This window comes from Ranitomeya variabilis, chromosome 4 (genome assembly GCF_051348905.1).
Source record: "Ranitomeya variabilis isolate aRanVar5 chromosome 4, aRanVar5.hap1, whole genome shotgun sequence".
Lineage (NCBI taxonomy): Eukaryota > Metazoa > Chordata > Amphibia > Anura > Dendrobatidae > Ranitomeya > Ranitomeya variabilis.
In genome coordinates, this window is record NC_135235.1 from 441,993,484 (window position 1) to 442,014,731 (window position 21,248).

Genomic DNA, 21,248 nt, shown 5'->3' on the forward strand with positions numbered 1-21,248 from the left:
GCACCCTACACCAGCCCCGTACACAGGAGGGCGGCACCCTACAACAGGAGGGTGGCACCCAACACCAGCCCCGTGCACAGGAGGGCGGCACCCTACACCAGCCCAGTACACAGGAGGGCGGCACCCTACACCAGCCCCATACACAGGAGAGTGGCACCCTACACCAGCCCCATACACAGGAGGGTGGCACCCTACATCAGCCCTATACACAGGAGGGCGGCACCCTACACCAGCCCTATACACAGGAGGGTGGCACCCTACACCAGCCCTATACACAGGAGGGCGGCCCCCTACACCAGCCCCGTACACAGGAGGGAGGCACCATACACCAGCCCTATACACAGGAGGGCAGCACCCTACACCAGCCCAGTACACAGGAGGGCCGCACCCTACACCAGCCCCGTGCACAGGAGGACGGCACCCTACACCAGCCCAGTACACAGCAGGGCGGCACCCTACACCAGCCCAGTACACAGGAGGGCGGCACCCTACACCAGCCCAGTACACAGGAGGGCGGCACCCTACACCAGCCCCGTACACAGGAGGGCGGCACCCTACAACAGGAGGGTGGCACCCTACACCAGCCCCGTGCACAGGAGGGCGGCACCCTACACCAGCCCAGTACACAGGAGGGCGGCACCCTACACCAGCCCCGTGCACAGGAGGGCGGCACCCTACACCAGCCCAGTACACAGGAGGGCGGCACCCTACACCAGCCCAGTACACAGGAGGACGGCACCCTACACCAGCCCAGTACACAGGAGGGCGGCACCCTACACCAGCCCCATACACAGGAGGGCGGCACCCTACAACAGGAGGGTGGCACCCTACACCAGCCCCGTACACAGGTGGGCGGCAACCTACACCAGCCCCGTACACAGGAGGGCGGCCCCCTACACCAGCCCTATATACAGGAGGGCAGCATCCTACACCAGCCCTATACACAGGATGGTGGCACCCTACACCAGCCCTATACACAGGAGGGCGGCACCCTACACCAGCCCAGTACACAGGAGGGGGCACCCTACACCAGCTCAGTACACAGGAGGTATACTTAAAGGAGAAAAATCCAGAGCATTGATTTCTTACACAAACTTTTATCTAATATATAAAGCTGAATGTGTGTGTGTGTGTATGTATGTATGTATGTATGTATGTCCGGGATTGGCATCTGAACCGTAGCAGCTACAGCCACAAAATTTTGCACAGTCACACGTCTGGACCCCGAGAGCGTCATAGGCTATGTTGTGAGGTGAAATTTTAACCCCGCGCTTTCCAATTCACCAAACAATTTTGCCCCTATCTACATAATGGGGAAAAAGTGAAAGGAAAAGTGTTGGAGGCGTCGCAGCTACAGGCACAAAATTTTGCACAGTCACACGTCTGGACCCTGAGAGCGTCAAAGCTATATTGTGAGGTGAAATTTTAACCCCGCGCTTTCCAAGTCACCAAACAATTTTGCCCCTATCTACATAATGGGGAAAAAATGAAAGGAAAAGTGTTGGAGGCAAATTAACAGCTGCCAGATGTGAACAAGGGGGACTTAAAGAATGACAGCGATGGCACCAAAGAGTATATACTGTACAGTTGCTAAGGTGGGGCCCCAACATGGGATAATCACACCACCACGGGGATATGAACACACACACAAAATGCGCCACACACTACCACGTGCTCGAACACATATACCACCCTCAGTGCACATTTCACCACACATACACCAACCTCGCCACATAAAAGTAGAAACACAAAAGTCGCCGCTCAAAACTCGCCACGCGCAAAACTCTCCACATGCAAAACTCGCCACACGTGCAAAACTCGCCACACGCAAAACTTGCACACGCAGAAAAATTGCCACACGCAGAAAAATTGCCACATGCACAAAAGTTGCAACACATGCAAAAGTTGCCTCACACAAAACTTGCACATACTCAAAAGGCACCACACATAAAACTCGCCACGCGCAAAACTCGCCATGCGCAAAACTTGCTGCACACAACTTGCTACACTAACCTGTCACATGCAACTCGACACACAAAAAGTTGCTACACGCATGTCGCCACACAAAACTCATCTCACAAAAGTCCCTACATGCATGTCGCCACACGCAACTCAACACACACAACTTGACACACGAAACTCGCCCTAAAACACACACAAGTCTGGTATCCTTCAAAAATAAAAATCTGATTAATAAGCAGACAAACTACAAGAGCAACAAATGTACCATATAGGAATCCGGCAGCTGTCAGTCACATGACCAGTCTATTATGTGTATGTGTGAGCTAATATATACTGCCAGGGGGTGGGCTTACTGTTGGCTGGGGATTTATCAGGCTGCCATTTTAGCTTACAAATACTGAGGTAAAAATACTGACCAAATAACGTGTGAACGAGGGCTAATACAGGAGGAGATGGCATACAGCTATATACTATATACAGGAGATGACACACAGGTATATACTATTTACAGGGGAGATGACACACAGGTATATACTATATACAGGAGGAGATGACACACAGATATATACTATATACAGGAGAGATGACACACAGGTATATACTATATAGAGGAGGAGATGACATACAGGTACATACTACATACAGGAGGAGATGACATACAGGTATATACTATATACAGGAGGAGATGACACACAGGTATATACTATATACAGGAGCAGATTACCTACAGGTATATAGTATATACAGGAGGAGATGACACAGGTATATGCTATGTATAGGAGGAGATGACATACAGGTATATACTATATACAGGAGATGACACACAGATATATCTAATATATAAAGCTGAATGTGTGTGTGTGTGTATGTATGTATGTATGTATGTATGTCCGGGATTGGCATCTGAACCGTAGCAGCTACAGCCACAAAATTTTGCACAGTCACACGTCTGGACCCCGAGAGCGTCATAGGCTATGTTGTGAGGTGAAATTTTAACCCCGCGCTTTCCAATTCACCAAACAATTTTGCCCCTATCTACATAATGGGGAAAAAGTGAAAGGAAAAGTGTTGGAGGCGTCGCAGCTACAGGCACAAAATTTTGCACAGTCACACGTCTGGACCCTGAGAGCGTCAAAGCTATATTGTGAGGTGAAATTTTAACCCCGCGCTTTCCAAGTCACCAAACAATTTTGCCCCTATCTACATAATGGGGAAAAAATGAAAGGAAAAGTGTTGGAGGCAAATTAACAGCTGCCAGATGTGAACAAGGGGGACTTAAAGAATGACAGCGATGGCACCAAAGAGTATATACTGTACAGTTGCTAAGGTGGGGCCCCAACATGGGATAATCACACCACCACGGGGATATGAACACACACACAAAATGCGCCACACACTACCACGTGCTCGAACACATATACCACCCTCAGTGCACATTTCACCACACATACACCAACCTCGCCACATAAAAGTAGAAACACAAAAGTCGCCGCTCAAAACTCGCCACGCGCAAAACTCTCCACATGCAAAACTCGCCACACGTGCAAAACTCGCCACACGCAAAACTTGCACACGCAGAAAAATTGCCACACGCAGAAAAATTGCCACATGCACAAAAGTTGCAACACATGCAAAAGTTGCCTCACACAAAACTTGCACATACTCAAAAGGCACCACACATAAAACTCGCCACGCGCAAAACTCGCCATGCGCAAAACTTGCTGCACACAACTTGCTACACTAACCTGTCACATGCAACTCGACACACAAAAAGTTGCTACACGCATGTCGCCACACAAAACTCATCTCACAAAAGTCCCTACATGCATGTCGCCACACGCAACTCAACACACACAACTTGACACACGAAACTCGCCCTAAAACACACACAAGTCTGGTATCCTTCAAAAATAAAAATCTGATTAATAAGCAGACAAACTACAAGAGCAACAAATGTACCATATAGGAATCCGGCAGCTGTCAGTCACATGACCAGTCTATTATGTGTATGTGTGAGCTAATATATACTGCCAGGGGGTGGGCTTACTGTTGGCTGGGGATTTATCAGGCTGCCATTTTAGCTTACAAATACTGAGGTAAAAATACTGACCAAATAACGTGTGAACGAGGGCTAATACAGGAGGAGATGGCATACAGCTATATACTATATACAGGAGATGACACACAGGTATATACTATTTACAGGGGAGATGACACACAGGTATATACTATATACAGGAGGAGATGACACACAGATATATACTATATACAGGAGAGATGACACACAGGTATATACTATATAGAGGAGGAGATGACATACAGGTACATACTACATACAGGAGGAGATGACATACAGGTATATACTATATACAGGAGGAGATGACACACAGGTATATACTATATACAGGAGCAGATTACCTACAGGTATATAGTATATACAGGAGGAGATGACACAGGTATATGCTATGTATAGGAGGAGATGACATACAGGTATATACTATATACAGGAGATGACACACAGATATATACTATATATAGGTGAGATGACACACAGGTATATACTATATACAGGAGATTACATACAGGTATATCTAATATATAAAGCTGAATGTATGTATGTGTGTATGTCCGGGATTGGCATCTGTACCGTCGCAGCTACAGCCACAAAATTTTGCACAGTCACACGTCTGGACCCCGAGAGCGTCATAGGCTATGTTGTGAGGTGAAATTTTAACCCCGCGCGTTCCAATTCACCAAACAATTTTGCTCCTATCTACATAATGGGGAAAAAGTGAAGGGAAAAGTGTTGGAGGAAAATTGACAGCTGCCAGATGTGAACAATGAGGACTTAAAGAATGAGAGCGATGGCGACAAAGAGTATATACCGTACAGTTGCTAAGGTGGGGCCCCGACATGGGATACTCACCACACACGGGGATATGAACACAAACACAAAATGCGCCACACACTACCACGTGCTTGAACACATATACCACCCTCAGCACACATTTCACCACACACACACACCAACCTCGCCACATAAAAGTCGAAACACAAAAGTCACCACTCAAAACTCGCTACATGCAAAACTCGCCATATGCAAAACTAGGCTCACGCAAAACTCGCCACACGTGCAAAACTCACCTCATGGAAAACTCACCTCATGCAAAACTTGCACACACAGAAAAATTGCCACATGTACAAAAGTTGCACCACATGCAAAAGTTGCCTCACACAAAACTTGCACATACTCAAAATGCACCACACATAAAACTCGCCACGCGCAAAACTCGCCATGCACAAATCTTGCTGCACACAACTTGCTACACTAACCTGTCACATGCAACTCAACACACAAAATGTTGCTACACGCATGTCGCCACACAAAACTCATCTCACAAAAGTCGCTACATGCATGTCGCCACACGCAACTCAACACACACAACTTGACACATAAAACTCGCCCTAAAACACACACAAGTCTGGTATTGTCCTTCAAAAATAAAAATCTGATTAATAAGCAAACTACAAGAGCAACAAATGTACCATATAGGAAATACGGCAGCTGTCAGTCACATGACCTGTCTATTATGTGTATGTGTGAGCTAATATATACTGCCAGGGGGGAGGGCTTCCTGTTGGCTGGGGATTTATCAGGCTGCCAATAGCAACCAATCACAGCTCAGCTTCTATTTTGCTACAGTTAATTAACCTGAGCTCTGATTGGTTAATATAGGCAACAAAGACATTCTCAGTATAACAAAGCTAATATATGTTGTGAAATGCTTCTATTTGCTTAGTTTTTGCCTTTTAATAATTACATTTCTATCTATTTGTTTTGTGGTTTTTGTGTGCAGAATAAATTTTTGTTAACACATTCTATTTTGCTAACAGCAGTCATTAACCCGGGCGAAGCCGGGTAGTACAGCTAGTTCCATATATAATTCAAGAACATATAAATAACAAATTACATTATTTAATGGCTGGAACACAGGATGAATGCCCGAGAAATGCTGATACAGCCCCCATCCCCACAATCCCCTAGATGTTACTGCCGATGTATGGGCATGCCAAAAACCACTGCCCCCACCCCCTATTTAATAGGTATAAAAACCAGGGAGAACATATGTAGATAATGCTAAGTGGAGGCAAAACCTGGGCCACAATGTGCCAAACCTAGAAAAAGACACCAATATATGCAACAGGGATCTCCCCAATGGGATTCCACAATGACACCATTAAGTATGGTGGTTAGAGAAGGTGCTTTCACTTACCAATACAGGGGGCAGAGTGGGGAAACAGTCAGGAGGTGGTCCCCAACGCGCGTTTTGTGGCCACACGGTGCCACTTCCTCAGGGGGATGGGCGGCACCCTACACCAGCCCCGTACACAGGAGGGCGGCACCCTACAACAGGAGGGTGGCACCCAACACCAGCCCCGTGCACAGGAGGGCGGCACCCTACACCAGCCCAGTACACAGGAGGGCGGCACCCTACACCAGCCCCGTGCACAGGAGGGAGGCACCCTACACCAGCCCCATACACAGGAGGGCGGCACCCTACACCAGCCCCATACACAGGAGGGTGGCACCCTACACCAGCCCCATACACAGGAGGGTGGCACCCTACACCAGCCCTATACACAGGAGGGCGGCACCCTACACCAGCCCTATACACAGGAGGGTGACACCCTACGCCAGCCCTATACACAGGAGGGCGGCACCCTACACTAGCCTCGTACACAAGAGGGCGGCACCCTACACCAGCCCTATACACAGGAGGGTGGCACCCTACATCAGCCTCATACACAGGAGGGCGGCACCCTACACCAGCCCCGTACACAGGAGGGTGGCACCCTACACTAGCCATATACACAGGAGGGCAGCACCCTACACCAGCCCTATACACAGGAGGGTGGCACCCTACACCAGCCCCATACACAGGAGGGCGGCACCCTACACCAGCCCCGTACACAGGAGGGTGGCACCCTACACCAGCCCTATACACAGGAGGGTGGCACCCTACACCAGCCCTATACACAGGAGGGTGGCACCCTACACCAGCCCCAAACCCATACACAGGAGGGTGGCACCCTACACCAGCCCTATACACAGGAGGGTGGCACCCTACACCAGCCCTATACACAGGAGAGTGGCACCCTACACCAGCCCTATACACAGGAGGGTGTCACCCTACATCAGCCTCGTACACAGGAGGGCGGCACGCTACACCAGCCCCGTACACAGGAGGGCGGCCCCCTACACCAGCCCTATATACAGGAGGGCAGCACCCTACACCAGCCCTATACACAGGAGGGCGGCACCCTACACCAGCCCTATACACAGGAGGGTGTCACCCTACATCAGCCTCATACACAGGAGGGCGGCACCCTACACCAGCCCCGTACACAGGAGGGTGGCACCCTACACTAGCCATATACACATGAGGGCAGCACCCTACACCAGCCCTATACACAGGAGGGTGGCACCCTACACCAGCCCCATACACAGGAGGGCGGCACCCTACACCAGCCCCGTACACAGGAGGGTGGCACCCTACACCAGCCCTATACACAGGAGGGCGGCACCCTACACCAGCCCCAAACCCATACACAGGAGGGTGGCACCCTACACCAGCCCTATACACAGGAGGGTGGCACCCTACACCAGCCCTATACACAGGAGAGTGGCACCCTACACCAGCCCTATACATAGGAGAGTGGCACCCTACACCAGCCCTATACACAGGTGGGCACCCCACATTAACAGGAATGCATGGCTCTATATGGGCGAAGCAATCCACAACAGATGTACAGGGTCCAGGACTATTTCCTGCGGAGGAACACACAGCTGTGCACGTACAGTTCCCAGTAAGGAGCGCAGTGTGTGAGGTGCGTGTAGGAGAGAAGCGGCCATTCTCACCATAGAGCTCCTCACCTCCTGATATATACCGGTATACTCCAACGTGTCCGCCTTTGTGTCACGTGTCCTGCAGTCCCGGCGCTTCTTCTCTTCCAGCGCCAGAGCACACACAGCCTCCGGAAGTCACTATGGAGCACTTCCTGGAGGGCTCGGGGCTTCCATCAGTCTACTTGCCATTGGACAAGTGAAGCGTCGGCCATATTGTGGTTGGAATATCCTACTCTAGGAACTTCTCATGCAGTGGCCCGATGTTATATGATGGACATGACTATTACCCTTAAAGGGAAGGTGCCACCAGTTTTCTTGTAGTTTGTTTATTTGTGAAATTAAGCTTAAAATAGTAAATAAAATGTATTAATGCAATGTTTGCACTGTTTTCAAACATTTCTATATGAAAAATATTATATATTTTCTTACAAATATATTTATTGACCACTAGGTTCCGTTTTAGACCTCAAGCAGCTATAGTAAGACTTACCAGCTTTACTGTTAGCTGGAAAATTGGGGCAGTAACTGCTGACATCACCATTTCCCTCCCCTTTTGGGTGGTCTAATATCCCTGGGGCAGAATGAAGAGCAGCATCACAGGGCAGAGCCATTTTGTGTGTGACTGCCCTGTGATCTGCTATCACCAGCAGTTACTGCATCAGAAACACAGCTATAGAGTTTACAGAAGAGCAGAAGAGAGTGGGCTCAGCAGCCATCCCCCCTTCCCCCACCTTAATCCCTGTCCTGTCAGCTGCCCTGCTCTTTCTCCAGGTGTCAGCTCCCTGTCTGCAGGCTGTAAATGCAGCTTCTTACCGGACTGTGTGTGAGGGGGGAGGCGGAGACAGAGCAGGAGAAGCACACAGGGAGGGCAGCATGTGAGGAGCAGAGGATGTCTGCTCAGAACGTGCAGTTCCTGGAGTACAGAGGAGCAGGGAGGTAAACCCCCGCACTCCCCACTCTCCATCCTCCGGCTCCAGTGCACTTCTGTCCTGTGATAGAGTAAGTGGAGCTGGGCAGATAGCACTGGGCTATAATAAAATGGTGGCCAGTCACACCTACAGCAGTGATTTGTGCAGCCCACAGAGGCGTGCCCAGCTCACTGCTAAAGCAGCTACAATGTTAAAGATAGGAGATAATAGACCGGCGCTGACCCTATGTCCATGGGGTGCCGTAAAATGACACTGTTAGTGCCCTGCTACTGCTGTGAAACCAAGATGTCAGCCCCCAGTGCCTTCTTTAAACTCATATAACACACGAAATATGTTTCACATGCATTTAAAACTTGGTTATAGCAGCATGTTATGCTACATTACAGTGATTTATTAATGATCTACAAACGCGGTACCTTCCTTTTAAAGCCGCAACCTATCGTTACCATCATGTAGTTTCCTGGTGGCAGCATGTAGTGCCACATTTGTCCTGTGGTGGCAGCTGTAGAGCGATAACACTGTGGTACCAGCTGATGTCCCTCTGGGGGGAAGGAACTGTGCACGTGTAGCTATTGTAGGAAAGCCCTGATTGGTGCAGGGCTCAAGTGGGAATAATCGGATTGGCGCAGGGCTTTAGTGGAAAAGAGTCTGATTGGTGCAGGGCTAAAGTGGGAGGAGTCTGTCATGATTTTGAAGCAAACGGACAGTTGGCAGTTGGTAAGATGCTATTTGAGGATGGCTGATAGCAGAAGACAGAAGGAATCAGTGAGGACAGCAGCAGGAAAATCAGCTGATAGGAGAGAGAAGGAGAGAGAAGTGAGAACACAGCATACCTGATGGCAGAAAGCAGCAGGGAAGGCCAACAGCAACATCATCCAGTCTATGGGCAGTCTAGCAAGTTGTGTCCAGTGTATCAGGGAAGTCAGTGAGAGGCGTCACCTGGTAGAGCCAGTGATCAGGCATTGCAGGTGATGGGAGTGATGGGAGAATATCTGCATTGTGTACAGTGACCGGACACTACTTATACTGGGAACAGCACGTCATGTTCCCAGAGACATTAATCCAGAGGGATTATTTTAGTAGCAGGAAATTGTCACATGAAAAGACTGCAGTATAAACTAATATTGTGTACAGAGGGCTTTTGGGGATTATACTGTTTATAGGGGGCTTTGAAGGCATTATACTGCGTATACGCGTGCTTTGGGGGATTATACTGTGTTTTGAGGAGCTTTGGGTGTATTATACTGTGTGTAGAAAGCTTTGGGGCCATTATACAGTGTGGGGTCATTATACTGTTGATAGGGGGCTTTGTTATTATATGCTGTATAGGGGCCTTTGGAGGGCCATTGCACCACTGTATACAGGAAAGCTGTGGGGCCATGATATATATATATATAGGAGAGCTGTGGGAGCCATCATACTGTATGTAAGGAGCTGTGGGGGCCATCATACTGAATATGGGGAGCTGGAAGGACATCATCTATAATATAACGCTGGGAGCGTCACTCTGTCCGAAGCCTTTAAACTGTGTTCCAAATTATTATGCACATAGAGTTTAGGAGTGATAAGGTTAGAATTTTTTTGTTTGTCATTTAAACTCATTGACGGTGATGTGTGTTAGGGCTCTTTATTTCACTGAAAGCAATTGCAGTTACCTGTGCAAATTAGTTTGGCAGGTGTGTCCAAATAAAGGCAAGACTACTTAAGAAGGCTGTTCCACATTATTAAGCAGCCTACATTTTTTGCCAAAATGGGAAAGAAAAAGGATGTATCAGCTGCTGAGAAGCAACAAATTGTGGAGTATTTAGGTCAAGGCATGACTACAATCAACATTGCCAAGACACTTCATCGTGATCATCGCACAATCAAGAAGTATGTAGCTGATTCCCAGCACAAACGTGTCCTTGCTGATAAGGAAAAATTGAGGACTCTTTCCAACAGGTTAAAAGAGCAGCTACAAAAATGCCTTGTCATAGCAGCAGACAAGTTTCTGAAGCTGCTGGTGCCTCCAACGTCCCCAGAACAACAAGATGCAGGGTCCTTCAGAGGTGCGTAAGCCATCCTGGCGACCACCTCTATCCACTGAACAAGCAAAAACTGCTCCAGTGGGCCAAACGATACATGAAGACTGACTTCCAAACTGTTTTGTTCACCGATGAGTGCCGTGCAACGCTCGATGGTCCAGATGGATGGAGTGGAGGATGGCTGGTTGATGGACACCCCATGAAAACACGGCTAAGGCGCCAACAAGGAGGAGGTGGAGTAATGTTTTGGGCTGGAATCATGGGGAGAGACATTGTCGGCCCCTTTATGATCCCTGAAGGGGTAAAGATGAACTCCATAATCTATGTGGAGTTTCTAAAACAACACTTCCTGCCATGGTGCAGGAGGAAGAACCGTGCTTTCCGCAGCAAGATAATTTTCATGCATGATAATGCACCGTCTCATGCTGCAAAAAACACATCTGCATCTCTGGCTGCTATGGGCATAAAAGAGGACAAACTTATGGTGTGGCCACCATCTTCCCCTGACCTCAACCCCATTGAGAACCTCTGGAGCATCATCAAAAGGAGTGTCTATGATGGCGGGAGGCAGTTCACATCTAAGAAACAGCTCTGGGAGGGTATTCTGTCCACATGCAAAACAATTGAAGCAGAAACCATCCAAAAACTGACAAATTCAATGGACGAGAGAGTTCAGAAGCTTCTTTCGAACAAGGGGTCCTATGTGCAAATGTAACATCACCTAGAATAAAGTGTTCACTTGAAAACTGTTTGATTTCATTTTGTAATAAGCTGATAATGCTTATAACTTCACAATTGACCATTTTTTTGTTCAAAATAAAAAAAAAAGGTTGAAAACTCTGCTGTGCATAATAATTTGGAACATGCATTTTGAGTGTTTATTTTTTTTTAAAAGATACTGTTTTCATAGGCAGTTTGTTCCAAAACATTGCAATTATACTAGAATAGTAGATGACTGGAAAATAACAATGACTGCAATTCAGATAGGTAATTTAGAGAAAATATGAGGAAATATTATTTGCATAATAATTTGGAACACAGTGTATAGACTGCGCAAGCGCCGACGCAGTCTGGACCCCACAGAGTGACGCTCCCAGGAGATCGCGGTATGCTTAAGCACTGAACGAACACCGCGATCTCCAACGGAGAAGCAGGGACGAGCCAGGAGGGTGAGTATGCAATATTTACCTGTCACCCGTTCCATCGATGCTCGCTGCCCCATCCTCCACATCCTCTACCTGTGACGTTCAGTTCAGAGGGCACGATGACGCGCTTAATGCGCGCCGCCCTCTGACTGAACAGTCACAGCCAGAGGATGTGGAGGATGGAGCAGCGCGCATCGATAGAACGGGGGACAGGTAAATATAGCAAGTGCCGGGGGCCTGAGCTAGCGGAGACTCCGGCACCTGACCCCCACAGCGCGCCGGTGTCCCCGCCTGCTCAGGCCCCCAGCAATCGGCGCCCAGCACAGCCACGCACAGCCGCCCGCACTCAGCACAGCCACGCACAGCCGCCCGCACTCAGCACAGCCACGCACAGCCACCCACACTCAGCACAGCCGCCTGCACTCAGCACAGCCGTCCGCACTCAGCACAGCCGCCCGCACTCAGCACAGCCGCCCGCACTCAGCACAGCCGTCCTCGGGCAGTAGAGCCGGAGAGAGAAAGATGGGTGCAACATATGGCAGAATGGAAACAGGAACAGGCAGAATGGGTGCAGCCCATTACAACCGAATGGGGGCGCAGAATGGGAGCAGCACATGACAGAATGGGGGCGCGGGATGGGAGCACCACATGACAGAATGATTGCGCACGATGGGAGCAGCACATGACAGAATGGGGGCACACACATGACAGGATGGGGGTGCAGGATGGGAACACATGACAGGATGGGGCGCAGGATGGGAGCACATGACAGAATGGGGGCACAGGATGGGAGCAGCACATGACAGAATGGGGGACACACAAGACAGGATGGGGTGTAGGATGGAGCAGCATATGACAGGATGGGAGAGCAAGATGGGAGCAGCACATACCAGGATGGAGACCATATGCCAATATAAATGCTCGCCACCCAGGCATCGAACGGGTTCAATAGCTAGTATTGTATATTGGTGGCTGTATGGACATCACATTGTGTATATGAGAGCAGTGGGGGTCATCATACTGTATGTAAGGAGCTGTTGGGGCCATCATACTGTATGTAAGGAGCTGTGGGAGCCATCATACTGTATGTAAGGAGCTGTGGGGGCCATCATACTGAATATGGGGAGCTGGAAGGACATCATATTGTATATTGGGAGGCTGTATGGACATCATATTGTGTGTATATGAGAGCAGTGGGGGCCATCATACTGTATATAAAGAGCTGTGGGAGCCATCATACTGTATATAAGGAGCTGTTGGGGCCATCATACTGAATATGGGGAGCTGTGGGGACATTATATATATATATATATATATATATATATATATATATATATATATTGCCTAAGGGGTACTTCCGTCTGTTTGCCTGTAACGGAAATCCTGGGTCGCTGATGGGTCGCGGCCGCGACCAGTCAGCGATATTGTGGCGGGAGTTAAACACCGCTTCACTTTTTACTATTGATGCTGCCTATGAAACATCAATAGTAGAAACAGATAATGTTAAAAATAATAATAAAAAAATAAACATTATATTCTCACCTTCCGAAGTCCGCCGCAGCCTTTCCCGCTCCTCGTGCTCCAGTCCCAAGAATGCATTGCGACAATGACTCGAGATCACGTAGTGGTCTCGCGAGACCGCTACATGATCACGTGTTATTGCCGCAAGGCATTACTGGGAACGGAGCGTCGCGAGGAGTATCAGTAAAGAGTATATAACTATTTTTTATTTTAATAGTTTTTTTAACAGTAATATGGTGCCCACATTGCTATATAATACGTGGGCTGTGCTATATACTACGTGCCTGTGCTCTACACTGCGTGTCCTGTGTCATATACTGCGTGTCCTGTGTCATATGCTGCATGTCCTGTGTCATATACTGCATGTCCTGTGTCATATACTGCGTGTCCTGTGTCATATACTGCGTGTCCTGTGTCATATACTACATGGGCTGTGTTATGTACTACGTGGCTGTGCTACATACTACGTGGGCTGTGTTATATACTACGGAGCTGTGTTATATACTACGTGGGCTGTGTTATATACTATGTGGCTGTGCATTCTAGAATACCCGATGCGTTAGAATCGGTATTGTATATGCTAGTATTGTATATTGGAGGCTGTATGGACATCATACTGTGTATATAAGAGCAGTGGGGCCATCATACAGGGGACATTACTGTTGTACATTGAGGAATCAGTGGACATTTTTACTGTACGAGGGATGGACTCAAGGGACTTTATACTACATGGGGGATTCGGGACAATATTAAATGCATTTGGCAGGGCATACTAAAACTGATTGGTAAAAAAATAATAATAATAATAATATTTATGACAACTCATAACTAAAATAGATATATGTGATATAATATATATACTGTATATATATATCACATATATCTATTTTAGTTATGAGTTGTCATAAATATTATATATATATATATATATATATATATATATATATATATATATATATATATATATATATATAATAATTAATTCAAATGGTAAACAAAAGAATATTTTCTAGCCAAGATCATTTTATAACCATAATGTGCAAAGTGCAAAAGTGCTAAATGAATATAAAAACCAACTGAATTCAATAACTTAGTGAAACAATTAAATACACCAAAATATACCAAAGAACCACAATAGTTTTGATATATACCAAATCAAGCTAAGTGCAATATCAACCAGTAATAGGACGCCACCTTCCCCGCATACACCACTCCAACGCATGTTTCGCTTGCTGCTTTGTCAGGGACTCCCTAAAACCCTACCTACTTTACTGGATCTAAAAGAAACTTCATTTTTGGTGTAATTAAACTATGCAGCATCAAAAACTCACCAAACGGCACTGTGGGAACTTAAAGGGGTAGTCCACTACTCGGACAACCCCTTCTCAATCGGTATGTTTGCCCCCTCTTGATATACGATTGGTTCGAAGGTGGGGAGAGTGAAGCCAGGGCTGATTGCTCGCAGCCATCACTTGATATAGCAATGTGACGCAATCCCCGGGTATGCGAGTGCTGACACCACTAGAACTGCACTGGAGGGGAGTATAAGCATTTTACTGGGGGCAAACATGCTGATTGGGAAGGGGTTATATGAGCAGTGGACAACCCCTTTAACTTAACGTGATTATACTTATTTCAGAATCTTCAGATTAGACCTCCGGAATTAAACATTTTAGAAGAAGAAAACAGCATTTCATGGTACAAATGCCTTAATCAATATACATTGCAAGCAGTTACTAGTAATTTAACCCTCCACAATTTCTTCAATTGATCACCTTAGAATAATAGAATGCCATGACTGCTCTGTTCAGTGGGAAACACACAGATCCTGTGGACAGGACAGCCACTGCCGGCTTCATAATGTTAAGTGTGGCACCAAAGGGATAAACGAATGTCAAACCCCTGTAAGTAGAGGAGAAAAACACAAGTAGAGGATGAATAGCATTTTATACAAGAGAATGGTGGCATGCAATCTTTAACACACTAATATAGTTCTTTCTATTAAGGAGTTTGTATGTTCTCCCTGTATTTGCATGGATTTCCTCTGAGTACGCCAAAGATATACTAATAGGGAATTGATTACCGTGATAACATCTGTAAAGCGCTGTGAAATGAATGGCACTATATACGCAAGCAAAATAAATAAATAAATAATACATCATCGGGGACCTACAGTGGAGAAAATAAGGATTTGATACAGTGCCATTTATCACGTTTTCCCACCAACAAAGAATGGAGAAGTCTGTACTTTTTATCACAGGTACACTTCAACTGTGAGAGACAGAATATTAAAAGAAAAATCCAGAAATTCACATTCTATGATTTTCACATAATGAATTAGCATTTTATAGCATGAGATAAGTATTTGATACAATAGAAAAACAGAACTTAATATTTGGTCCAGACACCTTTGTTTGCAATTACAGCGGTCAGACGTTTCATGTAGTTCTTGACCAAGTTTGCACACACTGCAGCAGGGATTTTGGCCCACTCCTCCAAACAGATCTTCTCCAGATGTTTCAGTTTTCGATACTGTTGCTGGGCAACATTGAGTTTCATCTCCCTCCAAAGATTCTCTATTGGGTTCGGGTCTGGAGACTGGCTAGTCCAATCCAGGACCTTGAAATGCTTCTTACGGAGCCACTCCTTAGTTGCCCTGGCTGTGTTTTGGGTCATTGTTATGCTGGAAGACCCAGCCACAACCCATCTTCAATGCTCTTACAGAGGCAAGGAGATTGATGGACAAAATCTTGCGATACATAACTTCATCCATCCATCCTCTCTTCAAAACGGTGCAGTTGTCCTGTCCCCTTTGCAGAAAAGCATCCCCAAAATATGATGTTTCCCCCCACCAGATGGGACAGTATTCTTGGGCGTTGTACTCATCCTTCTCCCTCCAAACATGGCGAGAGAAGTTAATACCAAAAAGTTCTATTTTTTTCCCACCTGACCACATGACCTTCTTCCATGCCTCCTCTGGATCATCCAGATGGTCAAACGCGAACTTAAAAAGGGGGTGGACATGTGCTGGCCTGAGCGTTGACCCGCAGGATTTTAATCCATGACGTTGTAGTGTGTTACTAACGATAATGTTTGAGACTGTGGTCCCAGCTCTCTTTAGGTAATTGACAGGTCCTCCCAGTTTTTGGGCTGTTTCCTGACCTTTCTCAGAATCATCCTTACCCTACTAGGCGAGATTCTGCATGGAGCTCCAGACCGATGAATATTGGCAGTCATCTTGTGTATCTTCCATTTTCTAATACTTGTGCCAAAAGTTGTTGCCTTCTCACCAAGCTGCTTGCCTATTGTCCTGTAGCCCATCCCAGCCTTGTGCAGGTCTACAATTTTGTCCCTGGTGTCCCTAGACAGCTCTTTGGTCTTCGCCATGGTGGAGAGTTTGGAGTGTGAGTGTGTGGACAGGTGTCTTTTATACAGGTAACAGGTTCAAACAGGTGCAATTAATACAGGTAATGAGTGCAGAGTGGGAGGGCTTCTTAAAGAAAAATTAACAGGTCTGTGAGAGACAGAATTATTGCTGGTTGGTAGGAGAGGACAACCACATGAAAAAAAGAACCCTTAAAAACTAACTAGTATTGGTATTTTGTTAAAAATACCAGTAGAACCCTACTTATAATAACCAGGGAAGTACAGGGTCAAGTCTACCAACATATTTGATAAACTAAATGCAACAAATGTACCGAGTACCAAACAAGAAAAATATCTATGGGAGACATAAGGGTCTAGCCCTAAGTGACCCTTCCTAGCAGCAGATGTTGGCACCCTAAAAGTTTGTCATGGCACCCTCGCTGTTTTGAGTACTTACTGTGAATTGTTCCCTTCTCCCTCATCATCAGCTACTGCTGAAATATTCTTTCCAGCTGCTCTATTAATCTCTCTGCATAAAGAAATGACAAAAAAACCAGTTATTTATCTTGTATTAGCATCTGCAGTGTACGGTTATGGTAGACTTCCCATTCACCCAACGGAGGGCAATTTATGGTTTATGTCAGGGTCTGGATCTTTTTACTTTTGGGAAGATTCTATGTGGTAGCATAATGTACAGTAGCTGGACCCCTAATTTCTTCATTCTTCTAACACTAAGTTGCTAATGGAAACAGTGGTACACCCATATCTTTAAAGGAGCCATTTTTCAACATGACAACTGTGAGAAGCCTGTAGCATCTCCGGACTTATCTCCCATCTCATCCCAGCACCTCTGAGACGTCATTGGTCGGCAACTGCAAAGGGAGCTGCCAGCAGCGGATCTTGATGATTTGAATGCCCAAGTGCATTCAGTGTGACAGAACATTCCTCAGACAATCTACTGTATAATCTAAGGGTCACTTCCGTCTGTCTGTCTTTCTTTCTGTCGGTCACGGAAATCCTGCGTCGCTGATTTGTCGCGGCCACCAGGCCGCGACCAATCAGCGATGGCCATAGTCCAGCCGAGAATTAGTCCCTCCCTACTCCCCAGCCGTCAGCGCCCGCTCCATACTCCCCTCCAGTCAGCGCTCACACAGGGTTAATGGCAGCGTTAACGGACCGCATTATGCCGCGGTGTAACGCAGTCTGTTAACGCTGCTATTAATCCTGTGTGACCAACTTTTTACTATTGATGCTGCCTATGCAGCATCAATAGTAAAAAGATCTAATGTTAAAAATAATAAAAAATAATTATATACTCACCGTCCGTTGGCCCCCCGGATCAGGAACAGGCCTTTCCCGCTCCTCGCGACGTTCCAGTGACTGCTCCATGCATTGCGATCTAGCGAGATGACGTAGCGGTCTCGCAATACACTATGTGGGCTGGGCAATACACTACGTGGGCTGTGCTATGTACTACGTGGGCTGGGCAATACACTACGTGGGCTGGGCAATACACTACGTAGGCTGGGCAATACACTACGTGGGCTGGGCAATACACTACGTGGGCTGGGCAATACACTACGTGGGCTGGGCAATACACTACGTGGCTGGGGAATATACTACGTGGCTGTGCTATGTACTACGTGGCTGTGCTATATACTACGTGGCTGTGCTATGTACTACGTGGCCGTCCGCAAGCAATCAGCGACAGGCGTAGTCCGGCCACCAATTGGCGCGGGATTTGAACCACGCTTCGCTAATTGGTCGCGCCCGGCCGAATCCTGTGTATTCAATGTATTATTCTAAAATCTTCATAAATAAACTACATACATATTCTAGAATACCCGATGTGTTAGAATCGGGCTACCATTTAGTAAATATATAAATATGCAGTCCAATCTGCAGGCACTATGTTATAGAGCAGGGGCAGCGGAGTAGATTAATATATAGTTTTGTGAAAAAGAAAAATCTGTATAACTTTCCATTATTTAACCAATTTAATCTCTAAGGGTATGTTTCCACGGTCAGGAAACGCTGCTTGTTTGATGCTGCGCAGCGCTGCAGCGTCAAACAAGCAGCGTCCAGATGTTCCAGCATAGTGGAGGGGATTTGATGAAATCCCGTCTCCACTATGCGTGGAAACCCGCACGCGGCGGCCCTGCGACTACGGACATGCTGCGCGTCTTTTCAGATCGCAGCATGCCCGTACACCTTGCGGGGACGCAGCGTCCCCGCAAGGCATATCACAGGGCGCTATGGGAGAGAGCGATCATCCCGGATGTGAAGAGTTAACACATCCGGCATGATCGCGTCCGATCGCAGAAAGGGGGCGGGGCTTAGCGCCGAGCGGCTTCGCCGCTGCGGCGATACCGCCGCCCATCCGTACCGTGGAGTCATACCCTAACTGAAGTTTTTGATGATGAAAACACAAATCGGGGCTCGCTCACACGGCTGAGTGCTAGCCGATGTTTTATCTGATAGCACTTGGCCCATTGTTATGCTATAAAGGAGTGTAGATCGGCATATTTTTCTGCAGACTAAATTGGTCTGTGAAAAAAAAATAAGTAAATTAAAAAAATAAAATAAAAAAAATAAATCACAGCATACTGCACGTGGCTCCGCAAATCTGATCAAGCACACCCATTTAAGTCTAAGGGTGCAAGTAATACATCGGACTGCACTTGAATTTCATCCGAGTGCAGTCCAATTAATGTGGACACAGACAATGGAGAAGATGGAGAAATTAAGTTATCGTATCCATCTTCTCCGCAAATGTGATAGGATTATTTGATATGCTGATATATATATAATCACTATTCACACTGAACTCTCTATTCAGGCACATGAATGTCACTGCGGTAGGTATACTGCCAGAGGAGAGACACTACACAGAATGGCTCCTTTTCCTGGGAACACACCATTGCGGTGTTACATTACACACATCTAAACGTCTCCGCTCACAGCAATCAATGGATCCCCAGACTGATTCATTCTAAGTCTAGATTTCACATTTAAAGGGATAGGTCTTGGCGCTGAATTATCTTCAAATCCTTCACCTTTGGATTTTCCAGGTGGCCCGGAGTCTTTTCTGTAGCGCCTTGTACCCTCCACTCTCGTTCTTTGACACATTAAACAAGATGGTGGTACGATTCTCATGATCAGATGCAACCTAAGCACAAAAGATAAAGCGAATAATCGGAAGTAAAGTACAAAGTGGACAGTTAGAGGACCACATTATAGAACTTTTATAGCAAGGTAATGAATTAAAAAGAGAAGAGTTATCTGAGGCAGCAAAGATTGATATCATTATACTCTATAATATGGCTTAAAATAGACACAATCCACTCATAAGGGAACATGTACATACGTATGGGGTCGGGCAGGAAACAGGACAACCCCTTTAAGTGTTGAACTTCCATCAGAGACATTTCGCAGATCACAGCTTGCTCTGTATCTTTCACAGCTCCCATAGAAATGAATGGAGACAGATGCGCATACGCAGCCCCCCTTTTGTTTCGGACAGATGGGGTTCCAGCAGTGGACCTGTGCCTATTGAATATTTCCTGTAAAGAACCCCTTTAAATAGAGATGCCCGAGTCCAGCGGGGGCTACAGGGCTCCTGCCAGTGTGCGTGCCCCCAAAGAGAAAGCAAAAGCCTTTACTATTTGGATGCGGCAAGTGCTTGTTCCGCTAACCCATATCCCCCAAGAACAAAACGACTGGACACGCTGAAAGATAACGGTCAGGGGACATCAAGAAGCCCCCAAACATATCGGGTGGTCCGCCAATCAGGATCAAACCTGAAAACAACATGTCCGGCTATACTCCCTATAATATTTCCATCAGAGTCTTCCCCCGGTGGGCCCCGCCCCTGCCTCCGGTGGGCCCCGCCCCTGCCTCCGGTGGGCCCCGCCCCTGCCTCCTTCATTTGTCCCTGACCAAGCGGTGCACACTTTATTCTATAGCCGGCTCGCAGGCTGGACGGAAGAAATGATGCGACGTGCAGCTCCTTCACCACGTGATCATCACCTGCTGGCTATGGCTACTGCTGCCCACGCCCACTGTGCTAGTGCTAAGAGCGGCCCGTGCGCAGCGTGCGTGTGTGCCGACCTCACTTCCGCCAGCACAGCCAGAGGAACAGCTGCCTGTGTGAGGCGGACTCGCCTGAGTCAGAGAGGAGACAGACAGACACACGCACGCACTGCACACAGCAGCCTCAGCAGACCCACCACAGTCAGCTGTTTCTTGTTGCATTGCATCTTCTCTGCCTCTTCGTCCTCAAAACTGTGGACTAAAGTGTTCTAATGCTGATTGGCTGACATGCAGCCAATCAGCATTAGTTTTCTGTGTGTGACCTCACAGCACACCTCAGGCAATGAGCTGTGCTGTGATT

General features: G+C 47.1%; 1 protein-coding gene across 2 annotated transcripts in view; it reads right to left on the reverse strand.

Moving 5' to 3' along the window:
• LOC143765132 (intraflagellar transport protein 52 homolog) overlaps nt 1-21,191 on the reverse strand; it is a 254,116-nt gene extending 232,925 nt beyond the window's left edge. Inside the window, exons 1-4 of one of the 2 annotated variants that reach the window (XM_077251486.1) lie at nt 21,085-21,191; nt 19,912-20,024; nt 17,313-17,384; nt 15,265-15,391 (exon numbers count right to left, since the gene is read on the reverse strand). In XM_077251486.1, the coding sequence (XP_077107601.1) occupies nt 15,265-15,391; nt 17,313-17,384; nt 19,912-20,024; nt 21,085-21,114 (342 nt within the window). In that variant the 5' untranslated portion in view covers nt 21,115-21,191. Of the gene's footprint in view, nt 1-15,045; nt 15,392-17,312; nt 17,385-19,911; nt 20,025-20,222; nt 20,541-21,084 lie in introns of those variants that run through there. The other variant, XR_013213324.1, reaches the window with a different exon arrangement.
• Between the last annotated feature and the right edge of the window lie 57 nt (nt 21,192-21,248).